General features: G+C 42.2%; 1 protein-coding gene across 3 annotated transcripts in view; it reads right to left on the reverse strand.

Moving 5' to 3' along the window:
- Nucleotides 1-12,033, reverse strand: part of TEX2 (testis expressed 2) — a 122,738-nt gene that overhangs the window by 56,459 nt on the left and 54,246 nt on the right. For all 3 annotated transcript variants that reach the window (XM_066234337.1, XM_066234335.1, XM_066234336.1), the window contains exon 3: nt 437-637. In XM_066234337.1, coding sequence (XP_066090434.1) covers nt 437-637 — 201 coding nt within the window. The remainder of the gene's footprint in view (nt 1-436; nt 638-12,033) is intronic.

Here is a 12,033-nt window from a genome sequence, read left to right on the forward strand (position 1 = left end):
TTGGGAAATCACAAAAATGCAGACTCTCAGGCCCCACTGAGAATTGCTGAATTAGAATGTGCATTTGAAAAGGTGCTCAGGAGAGCTTCCAGGAGGCTGCACACGGAGATTAGGAGGGCGGCAAGCCTGGGGAGGACATGGAAGCTCCTGGCCCTCTCCCCAGACCTTGCCCTGTGCACCTTATTTCTAGTGATATACTTGTATAATAAACCAGTAATCTAGTAACTAAAAAAGGTAATAAATTAAATAAATATATTTTAATAAAAGATACTCAGGAGATGCATATGCACATTTGAAAGGTACTGCTCTTTAATTATCCTAATACTGTAAACACACACACACATACACACAAACACAATTATTTTAGGGGAAAAATAGAGTAACACAATTAAGATGCTATTCATTCTTCTAAGTTTCCAAAATTAGTTAGGCTCACCTTGCTGTCTGAGAGGTCATAGATTTTCTGGCTGATATAGGTGACCTCTGGCTTTGCTTCATTGTAGCTTGCCCTCCTGGATATATTTTTATTGGGCTTTGAAAGTCTTAAGGTTCCACCCTCAAGTCGAACAAAGACTGAATGTGTCAAAGTCGCATGGTAAGTTTCTGGATCATAGTTGTAAATTTCGTTCATCCATCCCTGATGGAGAAAAACTTCCATTCATAAAATTAGAATAAACATACATCAGATTCAATATGAAAATTATGAACATTGGTATTTGGGACACTGGAGCCAAACTTGATTATGATTTGTGTCAACTTATCAAGACTTGAGGTTGCTGAGAAAGTGCTTAGCCTGAAGGATACTCAGTGCTGAGGAATAATTTGGTATGTTTTGGGTACATAATTGTACTTATGCATTGATTTTTTTTTGTATTTTTCTGAAGTTGGAAATGGGCAGGCAGTCAGATAGACTCCCGCATGCACCCGACTGGAATCCACCCAGCATGCCCACCAGGGGGCGATGCTCTGCCCATCTGTGGCGCCGCTCTGTTGCAACCAGAGCCATTCTAGTGCCTGAGGCAGAGGCCATAGAGCCGTCCTCAGCGCCCAGGCCAACCTTGCTCCAATGGAGCCCTGGCTGCAGGAGGGGAAGAGAGACAGAGAGGAAGGAGAGGGGGAGGGGTGGAGAAGCAGATGGGCGCTTCTCCTGTGTGCCCTGGCCGGGAATCGAACCCGGGACTCCTGCACGCCAGGCCGACGCTCTACCACTGAACCAACCGGCCAGGGCCTACATTGATTTTTTTAAAGGGCAAACATATTGAAGTGTACAAACAGCACACAAAAGCCAGACATACCATAAAATTGAGCTAAAGCTATATCTCATAGCTGTAATCAATACCCATCATTTAATACTGCCTGCCTCACAGTACTTTTTTAGATGACATGGGTAGCCCAGCTCTCTTTAGGAGAAATTCTCTAGGGAATTTTAATTGATATCTTCCCATCCCCATTTTATAAATATCTTTCTAATGAGCAGAGAAACGCTAACAATCACTCCACTAGAGTTGAGGTTGTCATTCTTTTCAAGGAATAGCTCTTTCTACGGGGAGGGGGGGGTACTTGATCTCACAAAGTCTGGAGGGCCTCTGCAAATGAAGAATCCTCTAAGTTATCTTTTATTCATTTATCCATTCATCAAAACATAGGCCAAACAATGTGTCAGGAGTTGATACAAAGATTAAAAACAGGACAGTGCTCTTGACCTAAACCAGGAGAGAAGAACTAAGCCTTCATTCTACCATCTTATGACCCCACTAGAGCATCCATAAGATATTCGTCACAAAGAATACCCTGAATGTTATGTAAGTAAAATTAGGCACATATACCTCTTTGTCTTGGGAGGTATGTATGAAATTCATGAGTCAACTGTATAGATTTATATATTTTGGTTTGTTTCTTTTTCCATGAGCTAGAAATATCCCTCCCTCCTTTCAAAGAGTCACTTGTATCTATTCACAAATGTTGAATCAGTAAGCAGCAGCCATGGGAACAGGATGTGACCTTGGTGTTCATAAAGAAACAGCAATGATCACAGCAATGAATTGCAAAAGGGACAAGCAATACAGGGCACAGTGGGGCCTGAAATGGACTGTATTGTCACAGTATCAGTTTGGCTGGCTCTGTTTTGCTAAGTGTAAAACTAATACATTTTTTAGTTCATAATTTGTCTTTTTCTTTAGTCTGTTATTATGAAGTACATTCATTGATTTTCAAATATGAACCAGTCTTATATTCTTGGGGAAATTATGTACTGGTCATGATGTGCTGAAGTTGGATCATATCAGCTCACGAGAGCCAATTCTACATGTCTCTTCCCAAATGCATATTTGCTGACTTTACAATGGCAGCTTGCAGTTGACTCTGGTGGGAGTTCCTACACCATGGAAATCAGTGAATGGTACAAAGAGGACTGGCAGCCCACCCCAGAGAGCTAATTTACAATCACAACACTATTATTATCCATCTTATACCACGCTGAATTTGATTTGCTGATACACTGCTCATTTTCCCTCCAAGCTGACATGCTGCTCAAGCCATTATGACTTTTTCCATGCTAACAGTACTTTATTGAGGTACAATTTGCATAGAGTAAAAGAAACAAATCTTACACAATTCTAAAAATACTAACGTTAATATTCGTAATAATAGATGACATTTAAGCTCATATTCTGATGTAGGTACCTCAAGGTGCATTATCTCCTTTACTTATGCCAATCCCCTACAGTTTCAAAGGTGAGGAAAGTGGACAGAAAGATTAAGTGATTTGTCTAGAGAATGGTTTTAAAAAAATGGTCGAGAGCAGTGGTTTTCAGCCTTTCTACACTTGGGGACTGATGAAAATGTAAGAATTATTTCAGGGACCGCTAAGGCAGAAATCACCCTGAGCACAAGTGAATTAGAAAAAGATCACTGGGTCTATAATCTTTATACAACATCAGGGTGGTTAACTCTTTTGCAGACTGGCACAAAATTTCTGGAGGCTGGTTCACAGACTGGCAATTGAAAAACACTGCTCTCCAGAGAGTGGCAAACCTGAGACCCAAACCAAGTCTACCTGACTCCGAGGTCCAGGCTCTTATTTCACCTCTCCAGCACAGACCCACCTTCAGTCTGGCTAACACCTGGTCATCCCTCAGGTCATGGTAAAGATGACACTTCCCCCAGGAAGCTGCCCTGATCACCTAGGTCACTTTCCTCCTGTCACTATATCTGTTAACTGCCTGGCTTACTTAACCACAAACCACAAGACAATCACAACTGTAACAAGTATTTGTCAACTGAATACATCAATGTAGCTGTGAGGATTAATAAAAATTGATGTAAAGCACACATAAGTAGGTGCAAGTAAGTTCCAGGTGTGGAAGTGGTGACAAGCAAAAGAACAAGCTGGGACCCTACTAAGTGCAGGGAGCTGTCCAGCTTACTTTGAAGTAGACAACTTGGTCACTGTTCCCAATGAGAAAAACCAAGTTATAATTGCACAAAGCAGCTCAGGTTTAAAAAAAAAAAAAAAAAGTAACCTCAGAAAGAATCTTAAAAGTTAAAAATGTTAAAATTTTCAGAACAGAAACTGAATAGCTGTATCTTATATAGCAGAGAGAGATGTGTTATGACTGGAATCCAGGTTTCCTGATTCTATGTAGGGCTCTTTCCAGAACACTACAAGCTTTGATAGGAAACCTAGAGACACTCACAAGGGTTGCCACTTAACCCACATTAATCAGGCATCCAGGATGCAGACTGGGCATTAGAAGGCTTAGGCCAAGATGTTGCCAGGCATGACTCTTGAGTCCCTCTCATTCTGTCTCCCTAACGCACCCCTACTGACCCGAAACTAGGCTGCAGAGAGCAATTTCCCAATGCAAACCCTAACTGCCTTTTTTTTTTTTTTTTTTTTTTTTTTTGTATTTTTTTGAAGTTGGAAACGGGGAGGCAATCAGACAGACTCCCGCATGCACCCGACCGGGATCCACCCGGCATGATGCCCACCAGGGGGCGATGCTCTGCCCATCGGGGGCGTTTCTCTGTTGCAACCAGAGCCATTCTAGTGCCTGCAGCATAGGCCACAGAGCCATCCTCAGTGCCCAGGCCAACTTTGCTCCAATGGAGCCTTGGCTGTGGGAAGGGAAGAGAGAGACAGAGAGGAAGGAGAGGGGGAGGAGTAGAGAAGCAGATGGGCGCTTCTCCTGTGTACCCTGGCCGGGAATTGAACCCAGGACTCCTGCATGCCAGGCCGATGCTTTACCACTGAGCCAACCGGCCAGGGCTCTAACTGCCTTTTATACCATCAATCGGCTCATTTTTTTCTGGGGCTTAACCAATCTGGGAAGCTACACATGGAATTTCCAGATCTAAGCAGTCAAATATCAGATCTTGAGAGCAGCACAGCTACTCCAGGGCCTTTACCCTGTTCCTTATATAACGCTCAACCCTCCACCACTCAGCTGTTCAAAAATTCTTAACTCGGAATTTCTTACCAAGTAGGATGTTAATCCAGCTTTATTTTGTTATAAGACATAGGAGTGGATATAAAGAGATACAGCATATAGTTAGCAACTTGTCGCATTTCAACAGTCAGCTATAAAACTCAGAGATGCTCTCATCCCACACTAAAGCGACTCAGACAAGCCTTGTTTCTTTCTGAAGCTGCAACTGGGAAAGTAGAGACAGTGCATGCCACTGAGACAATGACCACAGTCAGCCAGGCTGCAGCTGTCTGGCCCACAGACTGGTCCTATGATCCCATTTGTAAAAGGTCAGGGTTTTCTCTTCAATTCTCTGGTGGATTTAGAAGCCACGTCTGGCTGAAAGTCCAAACTGCAATCTATAAAGGGATTCATTTAATGCTAGGAAAGATTAAAAGCTACAATTAACTTTTTTCAAAATAATAAAGTCTGGAAGAACTATTATTGTGCTCACTTTCGGTTACAGTGCCAATCAGGAGGTCAAGGCCAATGCTCTCTTGGTCAACTTGATACTGAGATGACCAGAGGAAAACACCAGCCTGTGGTCCAAGGAAGCAACGGGCATTTATCTTCAGAGCTTTGGGTGCCTGGGCTGACACCCTGTGTCACATGGCTGTGCCGTCATTTGAGGCTGCCTATCACTCAGAGTCCCTGCGTTATTTCTTCATCTAGTCTTATCAGGGAAGGTGCGAATCCTAAACAGAAGAACAGAGCCAGGACGAGAGGCTGCCGCTGGAAAAAATGATCTCTAAAGGAGACAAAAAGGTGATTACTTTTCTTTTGTCTCCCAAGCTAAAACATAAGCAGGATTTTCTTTTTGCCATGCTTAAACCCTTTTTGATGTTTTTTTGTTGTTGTTGTTTTTTACAGGGACAGAGAGAGAGTCAGATAGAGGGATAAATAGGGACAGACAGACAGAAACAGAGAGAGATGGGAAGCATCAATCATCAGTTTTTCGTGGCAACACCATAGTTGTTCATTGATTGCTTTCTCATATGTGCCATGACCGCGGGCCTTCAGCAGACCAAGTAACCCCTTGCTCGAGCCAGCGACCTTGGGTCCAAGCTGGTGAGCTTTTTGCTCAAGCCAGATGAGCCCGCGCTCAAACTGGCGACCTTGGGGTCTCGAACCTGGGTCCTTCCGCATCCCAGTCCGACATTCTATCCACTGCGCCACTGCCTGGTCAGACCTTTTTGATGTATTATGTGATGGTTTAGGACTGGAGTCATTGGTTAAACCAAAGTATAGTTCATAGATTTCAAGAATATGACAGGAACAGTCTATTAAACTTTACAGAACTTTAGATTCAAATTTGGTTTTTCCCATGTAACCCAAACAGACCTATAGACATAGAGAATTCATACTCTAAATAATAGCCTCAAGCGAACAGTCAACATTCAAAATAAATGCTGCTTGAAGATACCATTAAGAATAAAGAAAAAGCCTGTCCAGGAGGGGGCGCAGTGGATAGAGCGTTGGACTGGGATGCAGAGGACCCAGGTTCAAGACCCCGAGGTCACCAGCTTGAGCGCAGGCTCATCTAGTTTGAGCAAAGCTCACCAGCTTGGACTCAAGGTTGCTAGCTTGAGCAAGGGGTTACTCAGTCTGCTGTAGCCCCACGGTCAAGGCACATATGAGAAAGCAATCAATGAACAACTAAAGTGCCACAACGAAAATCTGATAATTGATGCTTCTCATCTCTCTGCGTTCCTATCTGTCTGTCCCTATCTATCCCTCTCTCTGACTCTCGCTCTGTCTCTGTAAAAAAAAAAAAAAAAAAGAATAAAGAAAAATACAAAGTTCACCTGACCTGCAGTGGCTCAGTAGATAGAGTGCCAACCTGGAACGCTGAGGTCACCAGTTCGAAACCCTGGGCTTGCCCCGTCAAGGCACATAATGAAAAGCAACCCAATGAACAGCTAGAGTGAAGCAAATACTTCTTGTCCCCACCCATCCTCTGTAAAATCAATAAATAAGATCTTTAAAATAAAATAATGTCCATTAGGGGAGGGAAGCATCAGCATTAATACCATTTACATCCTCCAACTGCCTGTTTCTTTTTTTTTTTTTGAGGGGGGTGAAATATACTTTTATTTTTTACAGGATTTCCCAGAATCTATAACATGGCAATACTGAGATTGCAGATCTCTGAGAGGGACAGAATTCCCTGTGTGACATGCAGTATATGTGCTGAGTGATTGAAGTAACCATGGGCCTAATGTCTCATGGGACACATTTCAGGAAATGCAATCCAAGAATACATCTGTTTGTTTATTTATGTATATTCTATATTCTTTATATATGGCAGAATGTTTCATATACTTTTATGGATTGAGGGTTGATAATACCCTTAATTTTATATCCATGTTACTCAAAGTGTGGTTTGTGAGCCAGCAGCATCAACAGTATCTGGGAGTTTTTTAGATATGCAGAATCTTTTTATTATTATTATTTAGATAAATTTAGCAAGGTGACTTTGGTCAACCAACTGCCTGTTTCAAGGTCCCCTTCACAGCCATGCCACTAGAAGTACTAAGTCAGAGCTAAAGCCACAACCTCTGCTTGTGCCTGAGGAAATGGTCTTTATTCCAGCTTTTCCTATCCTTCAGGGCAGCATCTCCCCAATTCAGGTAACTATAGAACGCTTCTAGTAATGCAACGGTAAACAGTAACAGAGGTGAGAAATAACAAACATTCAAATCAGACAGAAGAAAAACACGATCTCAATGAACCACTGACATAATCAAGGTCTGATTATAAAGTATTAAGCCATATTAATATTAATAATTGTCAAAATTATCAGCTGATAAATAGATTGGTAAGCAAATAAATTAGTAGCCTCCAAACTTTTTACTTCACAGTAAAAAAAATGGGAAGCCCTGGCCAGGTAGCTCAGTTGGATAAAGTACACTGCTGACACACCAAGGTTGCAGGTTTGATCCCAGGTCAGGGCGCATACAAGAATCAACCAATGAATGCATAAATAAGTGGAACAACAAATTGATGTTTCTCTCTCCCCCAACCCTTCCTCTCTCTCTAAAATCAATAATATTTTAAAAATTAACAATTTTGGCGCTGGCTGGATGGCTCAGTGGTAGAGTGTTAGCTCAGTGTATGGAAGTCCTGGGTTCAACTTCCAGTCAGGGCACATAGGAGGAGCGACCATCTACTTCTCCACTCCTCCCCCTCCTTCTTCTCTCTCTCTCTCTCTTCCCCTCCTGCAGCCATGGCTTGATTGGTTCAAGCATATAGCCCCGGAGCTGAGAATAGCTCTGTGGAGCCTCTACCTCAGGTGCTAAAAATAGTTTGGTTTTGAGTATGGTCCCAGATGGGCAGAGCACCAGCCCTAGACAGGAGTTGCCAGGTGGATCCCAGTTGGGGCACATGCTGGAGTCTGTCTCTTTATGTCCCCTCCTCTCACTTGGAAAAGAAAAAAAAATTTTAATTTTGAGTATGTACCCATAATATATACATTTACTTATAAATTATGTACATAATTGAATTTAATACAACTTTTATATAAAGTAAAAAATAGAAATAAAGATGAAACAGCGTTTTTGCTAATATTTAGTTTTTCCTTTCTTATAGCTTTGTACTATCTTCACCTGACACCTCAAGACACCATATATAGTCTTAGGGTGAGGCTCATTGTTAATGATAATGAATGTAAATTCATATTTCAAATAGTGTTGATTAATTTCCAAGGATTTTGGCCAAAGGTCAATCAACATATGGTCACCTATGTGTTAAATATTAGCAAGGCTTTTATTACTTTTTTTTTATTTTTTTATTCATTTTTAGAGAGGAGAGAGAGACAGAGAGGGAGAGAGAGGAGAGAGAGACAAGGGGGGAGGAGCTGGAAGCATCAACTCCCATATGTGCCTTGACCAGGCAAGCCCAGGGTTTCGAACCGGCAACCTCAGCATTTACAGGTCGACGCTTTATCCACTGCGCCACCACAGGTCAGGCCTTTTATTACATTCTTATATAGAAATAGTAAAAATATATATAAGTAGAAACTTTAATATTTTCTTCTTGTACAGTGTCTTCATCAACCCATTTTGGAAACCACTGAAATAAGCAACAAAATGAAACATAATTCACAAAGAAGCCCAGACACCAACGCCAATATGCACATGCCCTGGAGCCATCTTGATTATAATCGTCTAGCCTTCTGGGGTATAGCATACTCCTTAAAGATTAGTTATTATACAATAAGAATAGTCTTCTATTGATTTAGTACTTTCACAGACATTTTAGAAATGAAAAGATACCTAGCATTGATTTTTTTTTCATGATTAATACACTACTCTTCGAAAAAACATGATGAGAAATCTCAGAACCACAACACCCATAGCCTCTCTCCTCTATAGATGATACCTAACACAGCCAAGAAGGATGGTCCTGGCCCTGGCCGGTTGGCTCAGTGGTAGAGCATCGGCCTGGCATGCAGAAGTCCCGGGTTCGATTTCCGGCCAGGGCACACAGGAGAAGCGCCCATTTGCTTCTCCACCCCTCCCCCTCTCCTTCCTCTCTGTCTCTCTCTTCCCCTCCCGCAGCCAAGGCTCCACTGGAGCAAAGAGGGCCCGGGCGCTGGGGATAGCTCCTTGGCCTCTGCCCCAGGCGCTAGAGTGGCTCTGGTTGCAACAGAGCGACGCCCCGGAGGGGCAGAGCATCGCCCCCTGGTGGGAAGAGCATCGCCCCCTGGTGGGCGTGCCGGGTGGATCCTGGTCGGGCGCATGTGGGAGTCTGTCTGACTGTCTCTCCCCGTTTCCAGCTTCAGAAAAAGAAAAAAAAAAAAAAGGATGGTCCTAGAATACCTAGCTGGAATTCAGGATGCACTTTCCCAAGGAAAAAAATATTTATATACTGGTGAACTAGAATTACAGTTCAGCCATGCCATAAGTTAATAAATTGAATGGGAAATTGGCAAAATATTGACAATTATTGAAGCTTGGTGTTGGGTGTATGGAGGTTCATTATACTATCTCTTTATTTTTGTGCATATTTGAAATTTCCTACAAAAGTTTTAAAAAAATCGTTTGGGGGTCACCTGACCTCCTCAACAATTGTTCCTATGGAATTCAGGAAGCACATGGATACCTGCTTGTGAGCAAGAATGCCTGCACCGAAACATCGCATCTGACAAACTTCTTTGCCTGTAAGCAGCACTAGAAAATGGCCAAGTTTATAAAAGTTGTACATAAAAACTCACGTGACCCATTACAGGAGCAGGATATTTTCAGTTAATTATAATATAGAAAGAAATGCTTCTACATTTCTTGTACTCACTGTATTGAGGGTTATAAGAGACCAACCAAAATCAACCCAAGACTCTTTTGGCTGTATGTTAATGAGGCTGTTTTTTTTCCTTAAGATTTGAAAAAAAGAAAAGAAAAAAAAAGAAAGCCTGACCAGGCGGTGGCGCAGTGGATAGAGCATCAAACTGGGATGCAGAGGACCCAGGTTCGAGACCCCGAGGTCGCTGGTTTGAGCGCAGGCTCATCTGGTTTGAGCAAAAGCTCGCCAGCTTGAACCCAAGGTCGCTGGCTCCAGCAAGGGGTTACTCGGTCTGCTGAAGGCCCGCGGTGAAGGCGCATATGAGAAAGCAATCAATGAACAACTAAGGTGTTGCAACGCGCAATAAAAAACTAATGATTGATGCTTCTTGTCTCTCTCTGTTCCTGTCTGTCCCTGTCTATCCCTCTCTCTGACTCACTCTCTGTCTCTGTAAAAAAAAAAAAAAAAAAAAAAAAAATTTGATCGCTCTAATTTCTTAAAAGAAAAAACTGCATGAAATTGAGATTAAATTTACAAGTTTTAATTTCTTCTCAAAATTGGTAATGTTTTCCCTACAAAAGTATTCTTTTATATATCAAAACCAAAGCCTGTATGCAGGGAATCTAATTGTTTTTTAAAAACTATCTCTCTTATTAACTATCTAAATGTGACATGAAAAATGTTCTCCAAAATTTGTTTCTATTAGTCTTGCAATGGGGTAAATGTAATTTTAGTAAACCTGCTAGGGCATAGCTCTTAAAAAAAGGACAGATCATCATTCAGGAAACTGATACCCTACTGCTGTGTTCTGCAGGTGGTATATAAGTCTGACATAAAGAATTTACTCATGAATATAATTCAAAACTGCATGAGTCATACACTCAAACATAAATCCAAGAACTTTATGGAATCTTCAGGAAGCTTCTCATTATAGACATGTGGAAACATTAGTGTGCTGGAAATACTCCTCATCAAGTGACAAGTACATTCTTAGAGAAGGAACACCCAACTTGCCTAAGAATGCTCAGCAAAAACAAACGTAAGTGCAATGTGCTGACTCTAAATGCCCCAATCTCCCTATGCCCGAATCTATACTCTTCCCCAGGGTTGTCAGCCCAGAGTATCCAACTAATCACCGAAAATAAAACCCCCAGATGGTTACCACCCAGGGGGTACTGCTCATAGTAATACCCTTGGATTCTGTGGCATACACGAGGTTCTGCCTTGAGTGCCTTACCTAGACTGGCATGCTTTAAGTTATATTATCTTCTATTAACATTTTAGCCTGTCCCCTGATTTTCACATGTCCACGAGTCACATTGTGTTGAATGCCTATGGCAACCTTTTTTCTATTTGTTGCTTTGCATCAGCTATGGATTCCCAAACACTAAGAACAAACAGACCTTGAAGAAGGTCCTAAAAGTTCTTCTATGGACTTTGTGACAGCTCTTTGGCCTCACAGAAGCTATGACTATTCCTATTCCAGACAGTATAGCTACTGATTGGCAGTTCAAAGTGGGAGAGGGTGGAGTATCATTAGGCCTACCCAATCATGCACTAGTCTTTAAGCATAGCTACTGCTTGGTCTCTCTCTCTCTTTTTTTTTTTTTTTTTTTGGCTCACCATCCCACATACTCACCACTAAATGCAGTACCATTTTAAAATACAAATGTCTGAAGTGTGGATGGAATAGTAAAATCACCTGGATGAAGAACAGAAAAGCTTTACTTTTCTCTCCCTTTTCTTCATGTGAAGTCACACTGAGGAAATCTGCAATGCTCCTTGAATTGTTTCAGGAACCAATACAGGAACCAGACTCTCAGTCCAGGCTGCCAGGACTGCCTGGACCCATTAATGAGAACTTATATGGCTCAGAAGGTTTTTCTTTTCTTTTTCTTCTTTTCTAAGTGAGAGGAGGTGAGAGAGAGAGAGACCCTCACATGCACCCCGACCGGGGTCCACCCAGCAACCTCCATCTAGGGCAGATGCTCTGCCCACCTGGGGCCATGCTTATAACCGAGCTCTTTTTTCTTTTTCTTTTTGACAGAGACAGACAGAAAGTCAGAAAGAGGAACAGATAGGGACAGACAGACAGGAAGGGAGAGAGATAAGAAGCATCAATTCTTTATTGTGGCACCATAGTTGTTCATTGATTGCTTTCTCATATGTGCCTTGACCGGGGGACTACAGTAGAGCGAGTGACCCCTTGCTCAAGCCAGTGACCTTGGGCTCAAGCCAGTGACCTTTGGGCTCAAGCCAGCAACTATGAGGTCATGTCTATGATCCC

This window comes from Saccopteryx bilineata, chromosome 6, assembly GCF_036850765.1.
Source record: "Saccopteryx bilineata isolate mSacBil1 chromosome 6, mSacBil1_pri_phased_curated, whole genome shotgun sequence".
NCBI lineage: Eukaryota > Metazoa > Chordata > Mammalia > Chiroptera > Emballonuridae > Saccopteryx > Saccopteryx bilineata.